The following is a 27,412-nucleotide window of genomic DNA, read 5'->3' as shown; positions in this document are numbered from 1 at the left end:
CGGGTCGCGCAAGAAATAATGGAGGACCGATAAGGTTCACCAGCCATCTGCGTCTCGCATATGTTTGCCCGTCTCGTGTTCACGTACTCGTGGTATATCCTACAAACGCTATCGTTTCATAACCTCCTATTGTACCACGTTGCGAGACACGCCATAGGGCCACCTTCCTCTCGGTACACGCAGCTGTTTTGGGGGTGAAAGAGAGAGAGAGAGAAGAGAGAGACAGAAAGAAAGGAGGGCAATCGCGAGGGTGAAAAATGCTTCTGCAAGCACAAGGGGTATCACGAATTGCCCTCGCATCGATATACAGTTCTCTCGAGCCTATTCGAAGCGGCTGCCGAATTTTACGCAAACCTACACCTTCACAAACAAACCCCCAAAAAACCTGAAATCGATAGTCCTCCTTCTGTCCCTAATGCATTCCCTGGAAAGTAAACTTAAGTTACATTTTAAGTTCCGTCGATCCCGTACTCCGCGACTTTTCTACCATTTTGTTACATTTTAGAGACACTAGTCTGTAGACGTGATCATCCCCTAACGCGACAACTTTGAACACGCATAACTTTTCAACCAGCGAATTCCTCGCCCTAAAGCTCCGATTTTTGGCATCTCCTCGTCAAGATCTACAGGATTGCCTGAGAAAAAGTGTAAAATTTCTGGGTTGCCAAGGTGAAGTTCAACCCATTTCTGTTTCACTCAAGCAAATTAGTCATTTCAACGTTAAACCTTGCCGTACAAGATTGAGCGAATTTTCTTTTTATCTCGAAATTTTCGCGAAAGAGACAAGGGACGGGTGCTTCTTCGATTTTCGAGCTCGGTGTCTAGAAATTGGCGCGAGCGGGGGTTTCGCGCGTTTCCATCATTGCAGCTGTTTTACGGTGAAAGGGAACTTTTACGAGTCGCGGAGAGCGACGCGCCCTGTAATTGACCGTCTAATTGGCGAAGCCTAGCAACGCAATCTTCGACGCGAGCACATTGGTTTTCTGCAGGTGCGCGTATGTTTACGTTCACGGCCGCGGACGAGTCGGGAATACGTTATGAAGCGCGCACGGCCGCAAGGAAATGTTAGGAAGCGAAAGGGGAGTGCCTCGTTCGGGTGGAATGTGTCTCCTGGACACGCGGGACGCGTTGCCTGGAAAAAACGTGGCCACCGAGGAATTCGTGACACTATGCGAATAAATGCTCCCTTGCATCCTTTAATTGTCCTCCGCGCGATCCGATGATACGCGGCCGCGGTCGATCGTCCGGAAAGTCTTTTCTTTGTTCTCCCAAAGTACGCTTGTGTCGCAAATCAATATCAGAATTATCCTGGTTTTCCTGCAGTTATGAAAAAAAGCGTTAGATCAAATGCAAAAGGAAATTTAGAGAATTTAAAGGCACCCTTGTGTTTTCAACTGAATAAAATTATTGGAGGAAAGAACTATGTAACTCTATGTAAATTTTATTTTGAATAAAAATCCGCAGTCTAGTCACCATATTTGAATTAACAAATAATTTTTCTAAGTACTTTTTAGGTACGCCTATGAATAAAATGTAAAATACAGTTGTGATATGTGCTATGGGACATAGTGGGGGGACTATGGGACAGCACATTTAAATCTCAAGAATTCCAACGGGTTCTTCCAGAGACAAGCTCGGTGTCCAGTCACGGTATATCTATTACCAAAGCCAGACCTCCATGAGAAGACCTCGAGTTAGAGATTCCGTTGGGTTCAGGTACCAGAGTGTGTCGGACGCAAGTTGAAAAGGAGTCCGTGCTCGAGTGAAAAATATTTTCAATTATGTAGCCTTTTCTCAACTAAAAAATTGCTGAAAAGTAACTTGTACAATTTTTCGTCACAATTCAAACTAAATGCAATTTCTCCAAATTTTCATATCATCTACTGAATTGATTCATCCAGCCTGGCATGAAAGCTGAAGTCGTTTGGTCCATTTGTACAAATGTTATTCTGATCTAAAATATGTGCGATCAATTATGAGTCCGACTGTAGACATTATTCTGCCCTTCAATGAAGTTAACCCATTATCCGCCAATGTCCCATTTTTGGGACACTGAATAAAACAAATATATAATTTTTATTTTGTTTTTGTTCGTATACTATAGTACATTCAATGTCCCAAAAATGGGACAGGCTTTAATTTTTATATGTAAATAAAATGAATGGCAAAAACAGTTCTAGGTGGTTGGTACGAATGTCATTATACAGTTAATTTAATTTTCTCTCGTATTTTTGAACTGCGGCGGGCAACGAGTTAAAGCACTATCGCTCAGTTATCAATATTCAATCTCCGAAGTGAACATTTATTAGATTGGGGTAGCTCCGACGAGGGTCGTCGCGGAAGAAACAAGGCGGGAGCTTAATATGTAAGCGAGATAAAATAGCTGTTTCTGTATGCGACAAAAGATATCGGCAAGGATTTCCACGTCGGACAGACGGGAAGGTATGAATCGCATTCTTGCGTCTCTTCCTTTTCACTTTCAGATCTGTACGTCGGATCGAAAGTCCGAAGCGAAGGCAGAACGTGCGCGGAATTCTTCAACGGCCGTCTGGTGTCCGAGGCTCCATTCAAATTTGAAAGTGAGAATGGAGGTGGGTCCGCGCACCACGTGCAGATGTGGTCACGTGTGAACTGACACATCATAAACGCACGGAATTCATAAACCAGTTGTGTCTCGTACCGGCGATCGACGTTCACGTTCCACGAATTATCAACTATTTCTGTTTCCTCCGAAAAATGAAACAAGTACCGACAACTGAATTGAACAACGGATATTACCGAAGGGGACACGAACAATTGCTGATACAAGATATAATAATAGTATTTACATTCCAATTACTACAATAAATAACTTTGAATATTCAGATCATGTTTCATTCGTGCAAACACAGGCGACAACGAAAATTACAGTATTTGCAAATCGTTGCCAAATATATAAATTCTACCGTCAGAAAATTCAAAATAATTTCGGACAAATTCTTTGGCTGTTCAAATAAACTAGCACACGATTATTTCAAGCGACAACACAAATCGACAACTTTCGAATAATTTTCGATAATGGCCAGCCTGTGACGCAACGGTTCTCCCAAAAACGTCCGGTTTATTTTGGACCATCTCCGTTCAAAATACAGAACGGTACAGGGCCGCCATCTTGCGGCTGTTCATCCGGCGCACGTCTTTCCCCCGTGCTCATTCAATATGGGAAAAACTCTTCCGCTGTTTGCCCGTGAACCGGGTGGAAAAAAAAACGGCAGGAATCGACCTGGGAATCGTAAATACGCGTTAGAACGCGAATCGGTAACCGTTTCCTTTTTCCATGTTTTCTTTTTCCCCCCTCGTTCGGTCCGCCTCGCGTTATGTAAAGGCTTTCGCCTTCGTGGAAGTCTAACGGTCGCTGGCATCCTTGAGTTTAAATCCCGAGGCACGTGGGCTCTGCGCAGGACTTCTCCGGGCATTCTCACGATCCGCGAAATTCTGCGCGCGCGCGCACGCCCGCCTCTCGAGCTGTTGTATACATACACGCTGCCAGATAGCGGCGCTATCCGACGGATAGATAGAATTAACTGTGTACACAGGCTCGAATAAAATGTTTCCGGTCGGACCATGGCCCGGCCGGCTACCAGCGGCACGAATCATTTAGCGGGACTTAACCCATGTCAATAATAACTCACCGTTGACCCTGAACCTGCGACGCGGTAAATCAAATTCGAACTATTTCTGGTTATAATTCGAGCTGCGGAGCTGTGCCCTAAGCATTTCGCATTCGACGAATATTATTCCCTCGTTAACGCCAGCACACGCTAAAAGAAACTGGTTTGTAAACATTGCCTTGCGCGAACACCATAACATTACGGTTTATCATTTCTCGGGCGATTTTTATTTTAACGCCGGGTTTACGGAGCATTGAAAGTGAGCATTTTACATTACTTTATAAAAATAAGAAGAATTTGTCTATCCAAGATTTCAGCCATTTTTTAAATAGTATATACCTAAGGAAATAAGTTTGTGGAGCAATTCCACGTAGATGGATCTTCACAATCTCAATAACATGTGTAAGAAATAAGTTTATAAAAGTATTTTTATGGATTTAACAAGCGTCCGACAAAAATGGCGTCCATGTACCCCGCCCAACCGGAAATGCTTCGAATGCTACCTCTTATCGAGGACTTCTTCTGACTTATCAGCCATCCTCGACTTATCAGTTTGACACCTTGCCCTATATCCAGTCGAACTTGTAACGTCTATAAGTAAGTAAACTTCTACAAATGCAAATCTGCAGTCTGGTGACCGTACTCGAGAAGTCGAAGATCGAATTGTCGAAAAACTTGAACTTTTACTTCACGGTCCCGAGCTGTAAAGCGGTCGAGGCGGCGCGACGAATAAATTACCAAGACCGTCCGCCGCTAATGATGAATATTTATGTAGCATCTAACGCTGAATCGACGGCGATTGCGAAAAAACGTACGGGACGATAGATCGCTGATCGCGCGACATGTTAAATTTCATTTTAATTACGAAACACGTGGCGCTAGATATGAGACACAAAAAAAAAAACCGGCGACATCCGTTACGCTACAGCGTCCGTTATTGATCTTACGTAACACGGGTTCCCAATTAATCCTTTGCAGAGCGCACTTCCTGAGTCTCGAAAGAAATCAGTTCTACTGTTCAACATTGTTAATCGGGGCTCGGGGAAGATTAGTGTAGCACTTTCTATCTTTAGGGAATTTACGACTGGCGATAAGAGGCTCGCTGTGCCACCTTTATCTCTGCCATTGACAGTGATATATTGTTGTCAATGCACTCCAGATTGTGTTCTCATAATACCAAACATTATAATTACGAGAGTTACACGATCGATGGTAAATACAAACACTTTCTTCAATTCATATTCATCTTAATTTTACAATACTTAGTAGACTGTGGATTTTATGGCCAAAGATCTGCAAGGAAAATACAGAACAGTAGAAATATCAGAAGTGAAGAAGATTGTTACAATATTTTCAGTTTATTAACCCTTTGCACTCGAATGGTGACTGTGAGGCGCCACTAAAAATTGCTGTATCATTATTCAAACATATTTTTTACATTATTAAATTCGTTTGCATTTAACAAATTACTAAACATTTCAGTCTCGTACAACATGAAAAATATATATAGAAGGAAAATATTCTAGGTCGGAGGGAATGTTTCGCGTTGGAGTTAAAATAGCTTCGTGTGCAAAGGGTTAAAATTATTGGAAGTAGATATCTATATTTTTGTTTGATCCTACAATTTATGCGGAAAATTTTGTGTAAAGATCCGCGGTTTGTTTGTACTTTCTATTGTGTTTCCCTTTCCATGACACCGAGATCAACGTGCGCACAGTTTCGTTTGCCAAGGAAAGTGGCATCCTCCTCGGCGGATTTCGTGGAAGAAAGGGGGTAAAGTAAAACGGAAGCGGAAAGGGAACAGTATAGCGCGCGCGCGAGATGCGATCGCGATAGTCGAAAGGAAGGCACGTGGACGGGCACGGAACAGATAAAAATCGTCACGATTGTTTCGTGACCCGCCACGTGACAATCGCGATGGACGCGAGGGATCGAGCGAAATGGCCGCGACACTTAATGCTATTTAGGGCGGCGACTTCATGCACGGTGGAAAGTCGCAGAGGGAGCGATGCGAAGCAGCCGGTCGAAGAAGAAGATGGAAAGAAATCGAAGAGAGAGAGAGAGAGAGAGAGAGAGAGAGAGAGAGAGAGAGAAGGAGAACTTGAAGGAGAACCGAGCGGAAGCGAGACGGATCCCGCAGGAAGGGAAAGAGGATCGTGATCGGATCTTGGTGGATTTTATATCTTCCTATCCTCTTACTTTCGGTGCTTCGGACTTCCTGTGTCGGTCGACAGGGTATGTAATTGAAATTTCCTGACGCAACCGCCAGGCACCGTCGCGAAGCGGCTAAGTTACAGCCAAAAGGAACACGAACAACCGGGAGACAGAGCCCCGAAGAAGTTCGACTGTGTCTCCCGGAGCGGGAGAAGGCGTCAAACCGGTACTTCAAGACCGTGTAGAGGTCTTTTCGAAAATCGTGTGCTTCATAAAGATTCTACTTAATCCCTTCCCCCCTCCCACAAATCTAGGATTCGAACCCTTGGAAGTTGAAAGCCGCCATTACGGAGACGCCCGAGGAATTTCGTTGCCACCCGTTTATTGCAGCTGCACTGCCGCTCTCGACTATGCAGGATCGTTTAAACAAAAATACAACGTCGTTCGGATAGCCGCGCACAATTTATGCCACACACTTTCAATCGGAATAACTTTTTCGTCAATTTAACCAACGGCTCCGATTTTTCTGCCAAGCTGGATTAGTTTACTAGATGACAATCAATTTTTCAGTTGGGTCTGCAACGAAAATTTAAGAAATGTGTCTCGTAGATTCGTATTCGAAATTGATCGATTCGTTTGTAAGTCATATACGATTAAAAACGGTGAAAATCGCCGAATAATGGAATGAAAAGGTAGAATTACCTTAAAATTGTTATTCTCACTATTTTTAATAACTGGTACACCAATTGACCACTTTCGACGAAATTTCCAGCATGTACATGTAACTTGATCTGTGATACATATTTTTTAAATCGACCGAGGAACAACTTCTACTATTTTCACTCATAATTTCTCCAAAATTTTCATGGGTCTAGCAAATGAATCCTGCTAACAGAAAAACTGAAGTTGTTCGGCACAGTATGGCAGGCGGTGATCAGAGATAGGATCAGAATGTGAAGACGAGATTCGTGTTTTTTTTTTATCCGCGACGATAATTAACGGAGATAAATGAAGACGGCCTGCGGTATGGTTGAACCAACGAACAATGAGTCGTCGTAAATTCGAAATGTTTAGTCGGCGGCTGGTCAAAAATTCTTCGGGCGATCTTCTCGCAGCGGATGGGTCTGGTCGTATAGATTAAACGTATCGGCTCTGTCAGAGTTCCCGTTCCTCCGCGAATCAGCATGCGAAACCGCTGCCGGAGGTCGAGGACGTCCGGTCGAAATTTCCAATCGTTTAGGCTGAACCTCGACGATGGAAGAAAGCGTCGGTTGTCGCGAGGCGAAGAAATGAATGGAACGCGCGCGCACACAGGCCCTCGAACTTAGCTTTTCCTTGAAAGGTGGCGACAGAAGCAGGTGCTCCGCGCAACATCTGCCCCTCTTTGTCTAGGACTGGCGAGCGTGTTGCATGACTTTTCGGCGTCATACTACGGTGATAACGATCGTCGTAATTACGTTCGATGGCTGCTTCGCGTTCGCGTTGCGCCGCGACCACTATGGCCCACCGTTCGTACGCGGATCTCCTCGACTGTTTGCGCGTGTAAGTCGGACCGCAGATCAATGAAAAATAACATACTTCGTTTGAAATATGCGATAAAATTAAGGTCAGTAGCGGTGTTAAATTACAGCTCGTGTGACTGCGGGCTTTACGCATTTGTTGAATGTACCAGAAAAGGTGATCAAGAAAATTATTTAGACTCAATATGGTTTGAATTATTTTGCTGAACTTTACCTGTTACAAAGCATACTGATACTCTGTAATCGAAAAAAGGGACTCAATTTTTTTCTTAATTGCTCACCTCAAGGGAAATTATTGTCTTATACCACTCTGAACACCCACTCTTTGTTTTATCATTGATTTTTAGGGACTAGGGTAAGGGGTGCAATTACTGTGGGGGTCCTGTGCCTATAATACTCATTTTTAAAGCAGAGCTTATTAAAAAAAAAGAGATATACCATTAACTGATTTTAATGGAAAAAAATTTAATATCTCTCTTTTTTAATATTCGTTACGCTTTAAAGAGGAGTATAATTAATATAGGCACAGTCCTTGGTACCCCCACAGTAATTGGACCCTACGCAGTAACTGTAAGTATGTCAGTGCCTGCAGGGCCAATAAGGGTATAAGGGTATTTTTATGAGCAATGAGAATGTTGGGGTTGAAACTAAAAGAGAATTTAAAAGAAAGAAGAGAAGTAAATTGCTTGAAATAAACTTTATACGAGCGTTACAAAACTTAATTTTCCTCCGCGAACATTCGTACGACGTCGCATCGAACGCAGCCGGGTCACGCACACGCGACGCCGGTCGTCGACGCGTTCGCTTTCCGATTGCCGTACAGTCGTGAGAATGGAACCGAAGAACAGATGTTCTGGTGCATTGATTAGACGTCGTCCAGCAATTTCGGGTAAACGCTCGATTCCGGCCGGCTTGCGACGAAGATCGTCGTCGTATCGGTAACACGTTCGCGCGCTATCCAGCGTAGCGCAGCGCAGGGACCGGGTTCTCCGGGCTAATAAATACCGTCCTCGCGAGCAGGGAAGAGGGTTAACGAACCTATTCATCGAATCGTTCCCGTCGATACGCGATTGCACGTTCGTTCCCCTCGCAGTTTACGAATTTCGGGACGAAAATCGAGCGTCTCGTGAGAAAGGGAGAGAAACGGGGAACCCATCGTGTGTGCGTGCCACCACCGTCGTTCTATGGACATCTGCCCTGAAGTTCCGAAGCTTTCCCCCCACCCCCTCCCATCCCCCTTTTCGACCACTTCCTTGCTTCTTGTCTGACGTTGGCTTGCTTCCACTCGCTTCCACTCGCGCCGTACTCCCCTCCCCTCTCCTAGAAAGCCGGGGGCCCTTGGGCCCCGGACAGTCCTTCTTTTTCTTTCCTCGCTTCCTTCCTTCCGTCCGCATGTTGCTCGTCACGCAACAATAAGGTCATTGCGCGCGGTGCCAGCCCCGATGTCCCTTTCTCGAGCAACGCGACCGAGGACCCGTGGTCATGGTTCGTCGGGAAAACCAGACGGCACCCATAGCGCCATTGCTCCTTGTATCCTTTCAAGATCGTATCGCTAGCGGGCCGGGTCGGGCCGGGCTGCCCCGACGAAATAAAGGAGCACAGCTGGACGCGCACTGTGCTTCCTCCGCGGACACGAACCCGGCGAGATCGGCCAGGATTTTCAAAGGATCGCCGATAACGAAACCCCGTAATGACTCGATACAGGTCAACGATCCGATTATTCTTCCCTTCTAACGGGTCCCGACCAGCCTCATCCCTCTCGCCTTCGTCCGCCGCGGGAAATTTTACGAAGAAAACTATCCGATAGTTCGATTACCTCGAGATCGATGCCGCGGGAAATGCGAGGTGTATCGAGAACAGAATAGCACGCTGAGAGAAGGTTGCTGCGTGGAAAAATAAATCGCGTGGGATGGAGTATGCTCGTTTGAGACTTTTAAGATTTTTAACGGAGCAGGCAAAGGCCCAAATTTTCGCACCTTCGAGCCAGGAAATTTTCTACCATACCTGCTATTTAATTATTGTAAGGATAAAGATAGTACCCTAGCTAGGTACTAATTCCACTGGTTAGTTCGGATAGTAGAGGTTCCATTACATCGTGGATTAAACGAGTAAATCCGATCCGAATTGCACCGTGTTTGGTATCATTTTAATCGGAAAATTGTAGCGAATATGTTGGTGAAAGCTTCGTCAAAAGATCATGATCAAAATTTCGCATATATCGAAACGTTTCCGAAATTAAAAAAAAAAAGGTAAAGGGTGGACTTCTCAGTGCGCAGACGATTGCAGGTATGCATTTGGTAGATAGCGTTAATCGTTAGGACCTCCGATGTTATCGGCGAGACGAGTCAATATTCGTTCGGAGTAACGGGTCAAGACCGAGGGTCAATGCAAACTGTTATCGACGCCGGCCCCTTTGGTCGCGTGCTACGAGCCCCGGCCACAATTGATTTCTGTCGTCGATTCTCCAAAGTCGGGGGACCAGGTGCAAAGATCCATTCGTCCGTGCGCGTCAGCTGCTACCCCCACGACCCACCCCCTCCCGTTACACCACGCCTCGGACCAACAAGAACGAGCATGATCCACCCATGATCGCTGGTTCTCCGGCTCGGTCTCGCGCGCATTCTTCAATTTGTGGCTTTAAAAAGCTGCCGATGCCGCGGGACTGCCGATAAAAGGGAACGCCCAGATAAAATATGCGGAATTTCGGTGGAGAGACCGGTGCGCGGCCCCGGCTATACGGGACCGATCCTACGGGAACACGGTTTCTTCTGCTTTATCATCGGGAAGACAGGTGATCGTGACAAATTACCCGAGTGGAACGCGTTACGTGTTACGTGGCCTGGGTTCCGGCCGCTTGTCGCCGATCATCTCGATGACTCGCGAGACGAAACCGAGCTCAAGCTGACCGATCGTATTTCTTCGACTAATGACACGTTGTCCGACGGCTACATTAACATTCGGAAGCTTTAGACAAGTCCTTGCCGCGATGGTCGAGGAGAGACGCGATTCCGAGAATTTTTTCGAAAAAAAAAAGCATTGGACGGGCCGATTCCGAGCGTTCTTTAGACGTTCATAGTGTTGCGAGAAAATGTACCAATTTGGGAGAGTCTATCGAATTATGAAGCACGAAAAATGTTTAAATTTAAACATTCGACTGTTTCTTCGAAGGAATCAATTACTCGAATGCCAATGGCAAGGAATGAAAAATTTGTTAAGTATTGCGCTAGCAAGCAAATGCCAACTCGACGCAGTTTTGGGTCAAGTCAAACCCGTATGTTAATACTTATCTTGTCTTGAGCACGTGCTGGCTTAATGAGTATGTCGAATGACAATGAACTTCGAAATGAGGGGGTCTTCTAATCTAGAGCATCATTTTTAGACCTAGTTTGGAAATTTTTGTCACAAAATGAGACGACTGTTTTGTATTGAGGTTATGCATACGTATCTTCTATTACATGGACTGAATAATTTTTTAAAATTGAAATACTTGAAATTGTAGGAGAGAATGTTCGGGGAAAACGCTATTGGGGATCGCCCGAGAAAAAGATATTGAGGAATGAAATTGATGAAGAACCCAGGTTGCCCACGGAGGGTTAGCGAAAATGAGGGAAAACGCAGGAAAAGAGGAACTAATTTTTGCGAGGTTCTAGGCCAGACGACTCCATGTTGAAACACGTGACTCCGGTGGCAAGAGCAGCACGTGTCTACTAGGGATTACTGTTATTGCACGCACGATGCAGTAGATCGACCTCGGCGCTCGCGAGAATTACGTGTCGAGCGGATAACGGTCGTCACGGATGGCGCTGCTTCGTTTACGGGGGCAATCTCTGAGGAGCAAAAAGCGGAGCATCGCCACGGATCCGTGGATAATGAAGGTTGCCCGATGACATCACGAGTTACGTGTGCCCGAGAGGACAAGTGCAAGGTAATCTCGCCGCGAGGAATTACTCAATGAACCACGGACGCGCGTTTACTCGAGCGTCTAGCGGTCTCGCGCGGCCAAGCTGATTCATGAATGACGCGCCTAGGCGAACGCGCCAAGGTGATAACGCCACGAAAAAACCCTGAATGGAACCTGGCACAAGATCATCGTTTGCTAGATCATTTTCCCTCGCTTTAACACGGCCTCTCAGAGACGTCTCAGTTGGCTGTTTCTGACGAGTATACCCGTCACGAAGAAACGGCAATATTTTGTGTTATTATTTACTTACCGACTCCATTTAGGTACACATTTTTCAAACACTTCTAAACAGTTAACTGTGTTTGACGAGTATACTCGTCGTGAAGAAATGGCAATATTTTGTGTCGTGACGAGTATACTGGTCAAAACAGCTATAATTCAAACAGCGGTTAATTTTTGCGACGCAACTTAGGTACACATTTTTCAAAGAGGTCGAAACAGTTAACTGGTTAATTTCGCGTATACAGGGTGTCCCAAAAATACACTTCAGTGAAAGGAAGTACTAATTCGCTTAAATGTGGAGTAATTAAAATCACCGGCGATCCCGATTACGTACGCGTCAGTGAAATAGAATTCGGGATATGCAAATTACGAGCAACAATTGATGGAGAGGCGTGTGTACGACCGACGAAGACGCGAACCATGTCGGTTGGAATTAGAAAGCGCCACTCGAGAAATCGTGCGAGCACGGTATACCTGCTCCACTGGCAGCCATTGGTCGTCGGACCAGTCGTCGTCGCTACTACTTGCCTAAACACGTTTCGAAAGTATTGATTATACAGGATGTTACATAACGTGCCGAGTACACAAAGGGGATCCATCATCTGCGCTTCGTTCGGCGAGTACGCATAAAAGAATACGAATAGATCCGCAGCATCATTGTCGTTTACTTTCAAACGACAACATTTTTTTTTTTTATTCGATATCTAACATCTTCATCTTACGGTGAAGTAGTTAGCGATGAGAACTCCACACTTGGGGCTTGCAGTGCGACGTCACTGAATAGAATAGGTATCTTCGGACCCTTCTTTTTGGAGCGTACTGTACGCACATAATTTTTAAGTGATGTTTCACAAGACGGAAACGAAGACACGGTTCATCTCAGTCTACTGTGAATCGCTTATAGCTATTTCCGAGATAGCAATCGGCGAGCTAAATTCCACTAGAAAATTCAAAATCGAAAGAAAGAAGGCATCAGCGTTTTTAGATGATTCCATGCTACCCCCACTCAACATGGAACTCCATATACTATTACAACCCCATATTAACCCTCGTCAGCAACCTCATTTTTAGCTGTCTGCACACTGGTTTATATGTTGTTATATACTGTTCTAGGTTTTAAATAATATAGAAACTTCTGGAATGCATATCGAAGTCCCTAATTTAATGGGGAAAAAATAAATGTGGGAATGTTAACTCTAATCAGCCCTAATCCACGACCGACACTACGAAATTGATAGTAAAAGGAGAATCAAAAAATCAGCTTAGGTTCGGTGATCTCGATATCAGAATAGCCGCGTCCACCCATTATGGCATCGCCTATAGCTATCGCCACACACCTCTGGAGTCCCCGTAGAGCCGACAACGCGAGTTTTACCAGAGAGCTGAAGTCGCAAACGACGAAAAAAGTTGGAGAATCGAGTCCTCTAATGATCGAAACGCCATCGCGACGCGGCTGTAGGTTTGATTTCTAATTCCGCCATAAAAATTCCGTAGAGAGCGGAGATAAAAGTCTCGTGTCCAATTAGACGCGCGGCCTTTCCCGTCTTTGTGCTCGAGCTGAGCCGACCGATCGGCTCTCGCTCTCTCTCACTCTCTCTCTCTCTCTCTCTCTTTCTCTCCTCGAGAATCGAGAAACGAGCCACTCATCCGGGGAGGACTCGTCCCGCGATGCAAAGGGGGGAACGAGACGTGCAGACGCCGATCAATTCGTCGCGACGAATCGGGCATACAGGGTGGATTAAGTTAGGCGACGCAGGATACAGAAGTTCATGCGTACGGTACTGGTACTCGCAACTCGTGAACGTGAGCGTGCACGCACCGCCATACAACGGGAGCCTTTGCCAGGCAACGACATCAGGGTAGAAGTCCTTGCGAGAGACATCTGGCTACCACCTGCCTCGATGCCCTCGCACTGCCAAACTTCCCCTCCGATAGAACCCTCCCCGAGCATGCGCACCCGCTCCTATGACGCATGCATGTGGATGCACGTGTAGTCGAGGATGCACGTGTTCCCCCCATCGCATCATGTCCTAGCTCGCCCTCTTCCTTCTCGTTCCACGACCAGGTCGCAAATTGCCACGGATTTTCACCAATCCGCCACTTCCGCGATGCAATAGCGAACGGTGAAATTTCCATGAAATCGGCACGGTTCGATTCGACCGAATTAGGCCCACTCTTCTCCCGCTGGTCGCCTTCTACGACGATTTTTCGGATCCTAACAGGCTCTAGTCTTCCTCCAACACAATTCTATATTTTTTAATACTTGAAGTCGTCCTTCTTCTAGCACCTCCAGTCGCTTTCTAGGATTTGTCTAGGATAATTGAGACTTTCAAAAATTAATTGTGGAAGAGTGCCAATGCATACAAAAATTTCAAATAAATTTTATCAAATTTAATTTGACACCAGAAAACTTACGCTAAGTGATTCCCGAGTACCCCTGGTGCAATATACCAAGAACAAGCGAGAAAACAAAAGAAGAATAGAAAAATAGGAGAAACGAGACTGAGAATTAAGGAAAAAGGCAAAGAGGCATCTCTGATTTCAACATCTCGAAATTATTCTGAGCAAGAGTAAGTGCGGCGAAGGTTTATAAAATAAAAAAAACATAACAGAGTCAACATTTCACGTCTCGTTGGAGAGGCGATGGAAGGATCGGGCCGGCCCCTCGCTAATAGCGTCATTGTCTTCCTAATGTCCTCTGCCGTGCTGGGTCTGACCGAGTGAGCAACCCCGACGCGCGCATATGTCACTCAAAAGCGGCCGTGTCCCGGGCAAGGTAGGCAAGGGAAATTCCCGCAGCCCCTCCTGGTGTCGAGGCGAAAAAAAAAATGCAAAAAGTAGGGGAGGGTGGTGAGAGAATGAGAGAATGAGAGAGCGAGAGAGGGGAGGGGGTGAGAAGCCCCTCGGATATGGAGGTTCATCCCCCTTTTGGGCCTCGAGGTGCGCGTCGCCGACACGCCTCGACCCCGCGGCGAACGCGCCCGGCGACCAATTGTAAATCGAGCGAGGAGCCACCCGGTGCTCGTTCCCATGACAAGTGCGATGGGTAGTTTCTCTCCATCGTGAATCTTTAATTCCACCGTGGGAATCGGGGGAAATCGACCCGGTCGATCTCTCTCGCGCGCGCGCGCAGCGAGAGACGATGACGGTCCCGAATCCTATCCGATCCGTGCGCACCTTGCTAATGCCGGCTGATTAGAGGGTCTCCACCGTCGGAGAGCAATCCTGATTCCACACGGGGCCCCGTAGTCCCCGCTGGTCACGATCACGGGGAACCATGGTGGAAGCTGCCGATATGACTCGGTAGCCGGTCATCGCTATTAATTGAGAACGGGTGGGGTGAAAAGCGTGCACACGCTTGCTTTTGCCCCTCGACTGCGACCGCCACATGTTCCTCCTTCGCTGCGCGTCTGGCGGAACAGGGACGCGACCTGATATACATTTCTATTTGACGCTGCCGATCCTACTTTTTAATTAAAAAATTAGGCGTGGTTTCTACCCCGATAATATACATATATGAAGTCTGCTTAAACAGGTTTTCCTTTTGTCGCGTTTATAGGAGTCCACCATTATTTCATGTTCATGAGCATTTTTCCGTTCGTTGCAATTTATACTCTACACCTTTTCTAGTTTCAATATTTTTTCGCCCTTAACACGTTCATCGCCACGTCACCCATATGTGGGTGATACATTCATTGTACTAAACTTGATTAGGATCTGTAACATGCAGGAAAGTTGGAGGATTACTCAGTATCATACATTGAATTTCTTGCAATTTTTATTTCGTTAAATAACTTACTTTGATTTTATGGAATTTTTCGGGTTTCTAGTTGGGCGTTCAAAGTGTTAACGGTCCGGAAGTATTTCAAGTTCACTTCCCACCGGATCCGAGCTATTTTTCATACGAAGAGAAACTATGAACATTTTTATATCAAGTATAGAAAGGGAAATATTTATATTTTATTTTATATATATTTATACTTCTTTTGCCGCCATATAGGCGGCATTGGACCCAGTAAGTAAAAGTGCCATGCCTTTTCTTCTTAGAAATTTTGATTTTAATTGTACACAACAGGTGTAGGAATTAATTTCCATATTTATTTACATTCTTTATTTTTACCATACTTTTTTGAAAACTTTCATCTTCCTTGTATACAAGGGTCCAGAAATTAATTTTGTTCTGCAATTTTTTTCTGAGAAATTTCGACTCTCATTGTTCACAATCGATGTGGAAACTAACTTTGTCGTTCTGTACATTTTTTACTCCGCTTTTACTGAATTTTTGTCTACCATCTTTGATCGTCGTTATACATTGTGTTGCAATTCACCTAGAAAAATATCACTTCTCGTAAACCAACGAGCGCAGATCTAGCACAAGTTCAGGTTAAGCTTAAAACAAAAGATCAATACCTGGCCGCGGACGAACAATGCCTGGCCATCGGTTTTCGAGTCTCTCGATCGGACCCTCGAGGAACCGATGGCTAAAATCCCCGAGCGGACAAAACGTTTGACTCCGACCGCCATTACCGTCCGCCGCGAACAAAAGAGCCGCTCTCGCGTTTTCCGCTCGACCGGAGTCGGCGAATACACGGTCGGGCACGCGTTCAAGCCCGAAGAAAGGCGGCGCGGCCAGGAGAGATCACGAAGAGAGGAGCTTGTAAGCCGAGGAAGCTCTCTCGAGCGTCACGAGATAGGTTAACAACGCGGTCGAGGAGAGGAAGACGGAAATCATTATAAGTCCGCGGGGAAGGATGATCGGTACTTGAGAACGGGGGGGGGGGGAGAAAGAGAGAGAGAGAGAGAGAGAGATATCATTAGAATTCATCGTGTCGCTGTTGAGCGAAAAGCAGCGTCAGTCTATCATTTAGTCGTCCCCCGAGCTGTAGGAACAATTCGAAAACATATGCTCCGGTGCTTTTGGAAGACTCAATGGAATATAAGAAGGCGTCGCAGGCGGGAGCGAGAAAGAAAAAGAGAGAAAGAGAGAAAGAGAGAAGCCAATGCAAAGGCTTCGCTATACATATCGTCAAAGTCGTTCCAGACTGTGGTCTTTCTTGACTGGAGCAGATGCTGGAAATCAGGCTCGCCCTTGTGCACCCCGACGATCGGCGTCGTCGACCCTCGAGAGCGAGAGAGACGGAGAGCGACGAGTGTACCGAGCCCGGCATCGGAAATAATGATACGCCGAGAACGGGGCTAAACGCGGCAAGAGAAGGAGACAGAGAAAGAGAGAGAGAGAGAGAGGAGAGACGGGACGTGTAAAGGTGGTTCCATCTTCCCCGGGGGGAGACTTCCTCGAGGGGATTCCTCGCGAATCTCGTCGCAGCAAACTGGAATCCCTCGGTACGGGAATGTTTGTTAGCCGACGAGGCGCGGTCTTAGGGTGCTCCGTATTCCGTCACGTGGTGGTTGCCTCGCGTCATTGTCCGTCGAGAAGCCTTTAAAAGAAGCGCAGCTGCCGAAACGGTTATTTAATTGTCAACCCGGGAGGACGCGGCGCACTGTTGCGAATTTAAAAGCCCGGACACCGGTGTCGTGTCCGACAGGACTGCAGCAACAGATCTTAAACGTTATCTAGCTCGAGAGAAAGACGATGAGCCCCGCTATTATAAACCAGCGAATCGCTCCGGGAGCGCATTGTTGTTCCCCGCGCGGCTCTCTTTGCATTTTCTCTAAAATTAGAGTACGGCGGGAGCCTTCCAAGTTTACTATCGCTCCCGCGGACCTGCTCTCCCGGGGGGACCCCGCTTCTTTCCTTCGGGGAACGACCACACGCCGCGAAACTTCTGCCCGCTGCGTCGACGCGTCCTCCTCGCTGTCTATCTGTCCCGATCCTCGAATCCTACGTTTCCGCTCATTCAAATTCTCCGCGCCCGCGATTTCCGTTGCCATGCTCGAGTTTCTAATGCCTCGGACCGCGCGCGCGCGCTCGCGCTAATCGTACTAATTGACTCGGTTGCTGAATGCCTGCAACCCGGCAGCTAACTCGGCTTTTCCGGTTTACGGGTCCAACCCGCCGCTTCGTAGAACCAGAGATAGAAAATGGGTCGGAAGAATGGGTCTCGATGAGACTGTTTGGGAATGTCGTTGATTTTTCCATCACTTGCATAACATCTTCCAAGGGAACCTCGTAGACTGCCACTTCTTTATGCAAATTCCTTTTTTCTTTTTTTTTCAAGTTACCTCATCGAAAACACACGACGGGATTTATCCCGCCAATTAGAAGAACATCTACTTGTGAAATTGTATTCTACTTTTAACGTAGGTATTGCCAGCGATTATTTCATCAGCTCGGTAGCGAGATCTAATTCATTTCTTCCGGAGCTAGCAGAATTTAACCCTTAGCACTCGAACGGCGACTCTAAGGCGCCACTAACAATTGCTGTATCACTATTCAAAATATTTTGTACATTATTACATTTGTTTGTATTTAATAAATTACTGAACACTTGAGTATTGTACGAGTAAATTGCACCATTTTGATATGTATAACATTAAAAAAGAATGTACAGGAGGGGAATATCCTAGGTCGGAAGAAATGTTTCGTTTCGGAGTTAAAATAGCTTCGAGCGCAAAGGGTTAATATAAAAATCCTTGTAATACAACACAGTCGTGGAGAGTCGAGTTGATAGGCTTCCGGTAGGTAAAGCAATAAATTACTGAAGCTTCCGATGAAAGAAAAGAGATTTCTTTAAAGGATGTACACCTACTTTCTGGTAAAAATCAATTTTTCATTCCTTTCTAGACACTACATTACATTTTCCAAAAATGCTTTACCAAAGTTGGATTAACACTAGAACTATCGAGCCCTAAACGTGATTTAGACTTATCCCTTTATGATAACAGCAAGATTGGATCAAGTTTCAATGTTCAGGTTTCATACGATTTTTATGGTAACATGTACTCCAAAGAAGAGATACATTAAACCATTTCTCGTGAAAACGTTTTCATAGTTTCAGTGATCGTGAAAGAAGAAATTCTAGTGTTAATTGCAAATGTTTAGAGGTTGTACAACGACCGGCCACGAAGCGTATCGAAGCTGAGAAGTTATAACGGCGGCGCGTGAAACACCGAGAACGTTGTACGTACGTAGCGAGCACGAGAGAGCATCGTTCGCCGCGCGGCAAGCCTCGAAATCAATCGCGAAATCTCGACAATGGATTTCCCCTTGGCAACCAATATAAATCCGTAACCGCGTCGCTAAGAATCCCGATCACGTGTTTCCTGTCCTATTCCGTCCGCGCTTGGTGGCATCCTGCGTCGAGAAAGGGCATAGCGCAACGGCAACGTTTCTCGCTGATCGGCGAATAGATTTCCATGGAAATCGTGACAAGATAGAAGAAGCCTCGGGGGCCCGTAACACGTGCCCGGCCGATCCTCGACTGTGGTACCCGACACGTGGATTCGCCTTGAAACTTGGGCACCAGCCTCTCCCGACCGGGTCTCCTCGTCCTTTTTACTCCTGATCCTCTGTCCTCTCTGTTCGTTCCCGTTCCCCGTGTCTCGAGGACGAGCACGAATTCGTCGAGGAATGTTTGCGAAGACCGGCCAGGCCCGACCCGGCCCGGCCCGGCCCGGCCACGTGTTTCGCAGGACACGCTCGTTGCAATTCCGTGGGTTTCCGCGTTTCACGGCTTTCGAGCCGGGTCTACACAGCTTCTTCCCAGGATCTCGCCTAGGTGTGAAGTCTTAAAAAACATTCTACGAGGGCCCCCGGGTGTCTTTGTTGCCTCTCCGAGGCGGCCTTGATGCTTTCCTTTTTTCTACCGGCGTGATTCCGCGTGCGTTCGACGGGCCTGGAATCTCGATTTACCAGATCGACTTTTTCCGTCCCCCACCACCCCCCGCCTCGCTGTTCCCCTCTTCCCGGCGAACTTTAAGGATAACGGCGCTCGGCTATCAGATCCCGCGGATCGCCTTGTACAGGAAGGCTCTTCGAACCCTTTGCGAGAACCTCCAAATATCTCGACGTACGAACACTTATGAAATAACTCGTTATTCACGAGACAAAAAGGATCCAGCATCGGTTCGATCAACCCCTTCCGCTACGATTTTACGAGTACGACGATCAGAACTTCTTCGGTTTTATGACTCGCTAGAAAAGGAAGAGAATTTATATTTGTTCTTAAATATTGACTGCGATCAAGTAGAATTTCATTTCAGTTCGAAGGGAATTAATAACGTGCATATTTAGCAAATTCTCTAGGAACTCTTCGTCACGAGTCTGAATCGATATTACAGTGCAAGGGGTTAATAAACTGCTCGTACGTTTTCCTTGTGACTAGATATTCGACGTTTATTCACCTGTATCTCCGATTCCTGGTTTTCTTGTCCAGGCATTCTTGAATGAAATTAATTTACGTTATCAAGGTAAATCGGATTGTAATTGTATTCATCGTGGGACTTCAGATTTTAGCGGGGACGGTTGAGAAACCGTTCCGTTAACCCATTTGCATCATTAGCGTATATTGAAGTCATATTTGTACTTAAATAGTGTATAATAAAAAAAAAAGTTTGGTGACAAAGGCCTTCTTTTCATATTTCCTTATGGTGCAGAAACGACTCCCACACGTCAGCGAGGAGTGAATATTTAATATTTGCTTAACATTTGGACGGAATATCAACCGAGAAATCTTCTTCAGTTTCCTAAATTCTAATTTAATTCTTCAATCGCTGCGCAGTTTTTTATGCGGCGTAATTGTTGTTTCAAGGCAACGGCAGCAATCGTTAGGCGATCGTTGCACCGAGCAGGGGAATGCGACCGCGATCGGCGATTTGTTATGCACCCGGGCCGATATTTAGCGCGGATTCGGGGACGGTTGCGGGACATTTGACTAATGACCACTGAATATGTAACGCGCGCACTTCGAGTGTGGACAATACGGTCCAAATTAAGGCAATTCAGAAAATAGTCAATGCGCCGGCGGCCAGTTAAAGGACATAGAGAGAGAGAGAGGGAGAGAGAGAGAGAGAGACGCGAACACCCGTCTGTGCCGGCAAACGAAATAAACGACAGGGGAATTCTCAACGGGTTCGATCTGAAAACCGGGTTTAAATCTCCTTAGTCGGGGACGGGTCGAGCCGGGCTGTAGACCTGCGAGAGGAGGCCGGTATATACGGGCCCAGTCTTTCCCTGCGGCCCCGGCCACGACTACGGCCGATGAACGAGCCTAAAGTGGGATATCTGCTAGGCAACAACAGGGATAGCCGAAGGATGCTTACTTCGGGAGAGGTACCCGCTGCTTTTCTTTTCTGCCTGCCTGCGTGTTTGTCTCTTCCCCCACCCCGGGTCCTGGCCCCTGGCCCCGGGCCCGAGAGGCCCGCTCGGGACCCGCAACCTACTGGGTGACTTTTTAAAAATACGGCCCCGTCTTTACCGACGCATTCGTAATCGTCGACGGAAACGGGACTCGAACGGAATCCCAAAGAAACAGAACTTCCAAGAACATTTCCAAAGATCGGTCTTTTCAGTCCAAGGCCTCCCATCCGAGAGCCCTTTTCGAATACCAATCGCAACGATACATTTCCGCTAACTTCGACCGTGGACAAATTTTTAGTAATTCTCCCATCAGCGAGCCATTTAAATGGCCAACAGCCATCGCCCGTTTTCTGCTGTAAATGCATAAAACTCGCAGTTTTGTAACAATGTGTCGGTAGATATTTACTTTTAATCAGGAGAGTTGGCAGGAGTAATCGGGAAAGCTGGCTATTGATGTTGTAAGTTTGAAATAATAGATGGGCTATCGTGACGACAACTGTGTGTCGGCTGCCTTTCAAAAAGTAGACCATGATTTCGGAAAGAACATTTCTTCGGGGAAGGTAAAACTATTTTTGAATATCTGTTTATTACTTTAGGTTCTCCCAGGCGGTTAAGACGATCACAAAAGAATGACCCATGGGGGCAGTGTTCGTTTACACGCGCCGGAAGCGATTTACTACTCGACCTACCCCAATGAAGATTATAAGAAACTAACAGACTCGTTAACGGGCGCTCTGCTCTTTGTTATTACAAATCTGAAAATTTGCTCTAGCGACGATTCTTATTCTGTTGGCCATTATCAATTCTGACAATGATCATGAAGAAATTTCGAGAATATGTATAAAAGATGCAGATCTACAAAAAAAGTTGTAAAAAACAACTTTTAGTATTTTCTCTGTAATCCCGACCAATTGGAATGGTTACAAAATTGTTTTCACTTCATATAGTAAACTAATTGCTCTAACTTCTAAAAAAAAAAAGCAAGTCGTATGGTCCAATATTGAAAAAGTTATCGTCTTTTCGCGACTGTCCGAACGTTGATTAGAGTCGCCGTATGTGTCTTATGATCAAGTGTACCAAGTACAAATATGCTAACAGGTTTGTAAAAATATACACACACTGTCTAGCCTACCGGTTAGCCCTACGAAGTTACTAGTCACGCGGAGGGTCCATAATGTTTCGCAGAACGGTGTTCCCGGATTTAAAATAATATAAATAGGCTTGTTGTACACGGCGATACAAAAACTTACACATGCGGCTCAATCTATCCGAGATAAGGCCGCATCCTTTGATATCGACACCGAAACGGAGACTTCCGTTTAGAGCGCAACGTTCCAGGATGTTCCTCGCATACATATATATATATATATATGTAGCACGATGCTTTGCGCGTTTGTTTTGACAAAACGCGCGAATGGTGGCAGGCTCGTTACCACTGACAGCTCACGCGAGATAAACCTCCGGACCGAAGTGAATTTGAATGGGCGAGATAACCTTGCAACCGAGCCTGGGAACCTGTTCGAACCCGACGAACGAGATTGCAAACGATTCGCCGTTGCATCTCTCCTCTCGAACCTTTGTTTCCTGTATGTCGAATGACGAAAGACCGATCCTCGAATTATGCGGAATTTTAATCGGCCGATTTAATCGACCAACATGATCTTAACGAACTTGTTACACGAGTTACCTCGTGATATGATTATTATTCACTACTTTGCCGGCCTGATGTCTGCCGAGCTTAGTTTTGAGGTTAGAACGTGACCTACATTTCCAGATATCCTAATTTCTCGTTTGATGATGGCTTGCTTAACGTGCCGGTTGCTTGTAATCGACTTACAATTAGTGAGAAGGTTGTTGTAAATTTGAAATGTAGGCTTAAAATTGGCACTTCAAAATGTTAAAAGGTCACAGGAAAGTAGAATAACGTTAGATAGGAAATTGTTGTAAAAAGCGACGTATTTTACTGTATTGTTTAAATTAACGGAATTTTCTAATATTCAATCGCATAGTTCGGTTTCCCGAACAATCCTGCTGTTTACAATTGTTTTCTATCTGCGACGGAATTCAAGGTGCTCGACCAAATGTTCCCGACCTTCAATTTCCATGACTATTTCACCCTTCTACCAAAGTTACACTAAATTGACAATCGTCAATTCGCGAGCCCTGCGCAACATTGCCTCTCAACCGATGAGTTGACAAAAAATGTGTAATAATTAACAAAAAGCTTTTCACGAATAGCATAAACATCAGTTAAATGCCGAAACACGAAGAAACTCATTCATATTCAATGACCTTTCGAAATATCTCGAAAAAAGACTGCTATTAAGTAAGGTGAAGCACCCAATTACTGCGCCTATATTAATTATACTCATTTTTAAACCGTGATGAATATTAAAAAAAGAGATATTGAATTTTTTTCATTAAAATCAGTTAATAGCTACATATCTCTTCTTTAAAAATAAGCTCTGCTTTAAAAATAAGTATAACTAACACAGGCACATTACCCCCACAGCAATTGGGTCCCTTACCCGACTCTGAACCTGAAAAAAATTACTTCAAACCCAATATCTACTTCCGCCAACAATTAACACTAGAACGACCGGAGCAGTCAAAACGACTGCTTCCTAATCTTTTCTTTTACGATTACTGAAATTGTAAAAATGTTCTCTTGCTCTTCATTGAAGCACACACTACAATAAAAGTTGTATGAAGTCTGAACGGGCACAGTCTTGTCACTGTTACAAAGCAACATGCGTCAGTCGCATTCATTGCTCGGTCGTTCCAGTGTTAAAACGCTCGTCTCTTTGTGCAACGATAACGGAAACATTTCCGATAGGTGATTCCCCGATTTTATCTCTGTCCAAAAATTCGCGTCCTCCAAGATAGCAACGGTTTGACAGAGAGGCCCGTTGTCATCCCGATAAGGTGTAAATAGTTACTTACGCCTCGGTGGGTGGCGGCGAATAGAACGACGAGTGGTAGGCACCAATATCCAGGACTTTCGCTGGCACGAGGAGTCCATTCGACACTACATCCATTCTCGCGGGGGTAGTTTTCCAGGAAAACTCTCGCGGTCAGGGTCCAGCGAATGCTTGACGGGCCTCGGGGTCCCGAGGGCTCGAACCGTCACAGTCCTCAGAGCACCGAGCAACAATTCACGATGTCAATACCGCGAACCATCGTCGGGATTCGTTTGCCGTGAACGCTGTGCGGTAGAGACACAGTTCAAAATCCCGAGGCGACGACCATAATCATATTTCAGCGCAACACGGGTATAGGTACACCGTCGGACGTCGGTCCACGAGGCTTACAATGTGGTCGGGCTCCCACGAGGCTCGCGAAAACATAAGAATTCCGTGTTCCCGTCTTTGTCCGTCTCTGTCGGTAACAATGCACCCTCGTGGCGGCCGCGGATGTCGCACACACGCACACACACCATTCGCGACTTGGACCGTGTCGGAGAGGATGCTCGGTAAAACAGATGGTCGTTGTTATCAGTCGCGGGGCGGATCAAGGGGAGGGTTTGGGTACACGCGTCGCGACAAACGCGAACAGCGTACTCTTCGCACGAGAGAGAGAGAGAGAGAAAGAAAGAGGGGGGAAGAGGAGGGGTAAGGGAGGGAGAAGGTCGACGCGTGAAAAAGAAAGGACAGGATCCGGAGTGGGACCTCAACGTGACATTCCCGGGGACCGTTGGAGATACTGTCGGAAGATGTTCGAGGCTCCTCCGATCTTGTCCATAACGTGATTTCTTCCGTGTGGCTGTGGTGTGTCGCGACGCGCGCCCAAAGTCGAGCAGAGTCGCGCGAGGCTGGTCCTGACGGATCGGCGTTTAGATTTGAACTGGGGGTACCCGGCTGGTTTGCCGGCAGCCTGCGCGCACGGTCCCTAACGTGCTGGGCTGTTGGCGACGCCTGGTGGGGGAAAGGTATAGCGATCGCCAAGGGAATGGAAGGACAGGAGGGGAGAGCCATTGGGACGACGAGATGCTACGGAGGGCGCGATGAAACTCTGGCCCCCGGTCCCTACAGGCGGCTCGGCTCCGCTCGACCCGTCGGTCTCTTCCTCTCTTTCTCTCCTTTTCTCTCCTTTTCTCTCCCTCTCTCTCTCTCTCTCTCTCTCTCTCTCTGGGTCTGTCTGTGTGCCCTCGGCCCTGCTCATTCAACTCGGGGAAAAAAGCAGCCGGACGCCGATGCTGCGACGAAAGCTCTTTCTCTCTCTCTCTCGTTCACCCTTCCTCGTTTTCGAATTAACATGTTAAGCGCCGGCAGGATCTCCCGGGATAGGCTAGCCACGAGTCTATTAAGGAAACTGAACGATCCGAGACGCTTTTTGTTCGATAGCAGAACTGGGTGAAACACCACTTGAAATAGCAAATAATCTGTTTAACACTAGAACGACCGAGCAATAAATGCGACTGACGTATATTGCTTTGTGACAAGACTGTGTCCATTCGGACTTCATGCAACTTTTATTGTAACATGTGCTTCAATATGAAGAGGTTCGTTAAAAAAATTTCCGATGAAAACATTTTTACAATTTCAGTGATTGTAAAAGAAAAAATTGGGAACCAGTCGTTCTGACTGCTCCGGTCGTTCTAGTGTTAATTAACCCTCTACCGGCCCGTGTAACTTTCAGGCCGCATGCTAATGTATCGACATTTTACCAAATAATTTCAGTTTTTTTAAAAGACAACCAATAACAATATCGATGACGGTTGGCAGCACCATCAACCTGAAATATCAAAGTGTATGCCTTGCAAGTTGTCTACAGGTAGAAAATAACGGAAGAAAATTCGGCCCATAGAGGGTCAACTCTGCCCAAGTCACGAACAACTCGAAAAAGGTACGAGCGAAATTATGATGCTTTCACAAGTAGGTGCAATGAAAATTCGATCTCTCAATGAGAAATCAGATTCGAAGAGTTGCATAGGTGAGAAACTGTATTTCAGTGTAATAACAGTTTGAACGAGTAATATACTCTGCGGCGTTTTCGAGGTTGATGTGAATTGATACGGTGTTGTTTCATGGCTGATGGAGGACATTATCCATTTACTGTGTTAGCGATGGTGCAGAGGGTGCGACGAAACTGAAGCTGCTTCTATGGGGTTCGCGCAAGTGTGTTGGTGTGTATGCATCGGCTCTCCGGCCACCCATCGTCTCTCTGCTCGTGGGCACGACCGCCGAAGCGCGATATTGTGACGAAATTTCTTACACAACTACGCAGATTCTACAAAAGAATTATTTCACACCTAATCTAATAAACTTACTAATGGGACAAGTTTTGTTCACTTTCTAGACCGGATCTAGTTTCGAAATCTATCTTCGGAACTGTTTGATTTCTATCTCCGACTAATTTCCTAATTTTCTCTTTCCTTCCACTTTCTTATTTTTGCGTAATTAAAATACAATACTTTCTACTGTCACGAAAAAGTTGTCGTTGCCTCGTCAATCGGTATTCGCATCGTGCTATAATATTCAGTATAATATTCCGATACAGGTTTCAAGAATCGGTAAACACGATTGACCAAGAGCAGTGCTGCCAGATCAAGACTTGTTCCCCCACTCTAATTTCCCCTTCTATCGCGCTATTCCCCACGCTTTCGCCGCGGCGCGGTCACGTGATCGCGTTCCGGCTCGCATACTCGGGTACCGGCAGAGAGAGGGTAACTTTTTCCCCTCCATTCGTGCTCCCTCCCCTCATCTGGCCACACTGAGCAGGAGTTTCGAAGAACCGGTGACCTTAATCGATCATTATTGTTCACCTCGGGAAAAATTCCAAAGCAGAAGCACAAAAAGCTACGGCATTTCCTTTTTAGTTAATCGTAAAATTGTAATTTGAAAGAAGCATGGTTAAATCTAGCTGTCGAACTTCATTGTAATTTTGAGTATGTAAAGAACGTAAAAATTCATTTCTCGCTAGGAATAATGTGAAATTTAGTCTTATCTCGAAGATCACACGAATTCTTCAGCACCTTGTGCGTTTCCCGAGTTTCTGAAGTTGGAAAACTTCCTGTTACGTAAAGGCAGCTGCCGCGCGCGCGCGCCAAAAAGGCAAGGAATCGTTTCGGAAGAATCCTCAGGTCACATTCAGAGGAAATAGGGACACCCCTATTTTGGTTCGACACTGATCGCTCCTCTTCGGAACCCGAAGGAATCACGAGGATTAGGTGGCCGTTCCCACTTATGTAACCAATTTAGAGAGGGACACTATTGGTGTTTGCTATGCAGCTCGAAACAAGGTGCACGCGATCGAAATTTCGCAAATTCAGAATCTTCTGTTTACTATGCACTTTATCTTGTATTTTAAAATTTTGTGCACACCAAATTAGCCTTCAGTTACGGCACACTGGTGATCACGAGACTGCTGATTTTCATGCAAAATCCAAATTTTGTTAAACCAATTGTGGGAAACTAAAAAATATCTTCTCTTTGATAACAATTTTTTAAAATTCTAACGCCTTTATTCGTATCTTATTTACTAATTTCTATCATAACTGCGTAAAATCCATAGTCGTCTAGCGATTACTCTATAATTCTATCTTAGATCAACTGCAGCCCCCACGAAGATAAATAAAATTGATCGAAGCACAGAACAGACAGGAGGAATACGCTCTGCGTAAACACACGATCGAACGAAGTCGGAA

The 27,412-nt window shown here is 45.9% G+C and overlaps 1 protein-coding gene across 2 annotated transcripts in view; it reads right to left on the bottom strand.

The window, feature by feature from the left end:
- Positions 1-23,955, bottom strand: part of Myb (proto-oncogene like protein Myb) — a 43,103-nt gene extending 19,148 nt beyond the window's left edge. For both annotated transcript variants that reach the window (XM_076793147.1, XM_076793148.1), the window contains exon 1: positions 23,710-23,955. In XM_076793147.1, the coding sequence (XP_076649262.1) occupies positions 23,710-23,804 (95 nt within the window). In that variant the 5' untranslated portion in view covers positions 23,805-23,955. The remainder of the gene's footprint in view (positions 1-23,709) is intronic.
- Positions 23,956-27,412: the final 3,457 nt, after the last annotated feature.

The sequence above is a fragment of the Halictus rubicundus genome, chromosome 9, assembly GCF_050948215.1.
Source record: "Halictus rubicundus isolate RS-2024b chromosome 9, iyHalRubi1_principal, whole genome shotgun sequence".
Lineage (NCBI taxonomy): Eukaryota > Metazoa > Arthropoda > Insecta > Hymenoptera > Halictidae > Halictus > Halictus rubicundus.
Note: the sequence above shows the minus strand (reverse complement) of the source record. Positions and strands in the feature narration are given on the sequence as shown.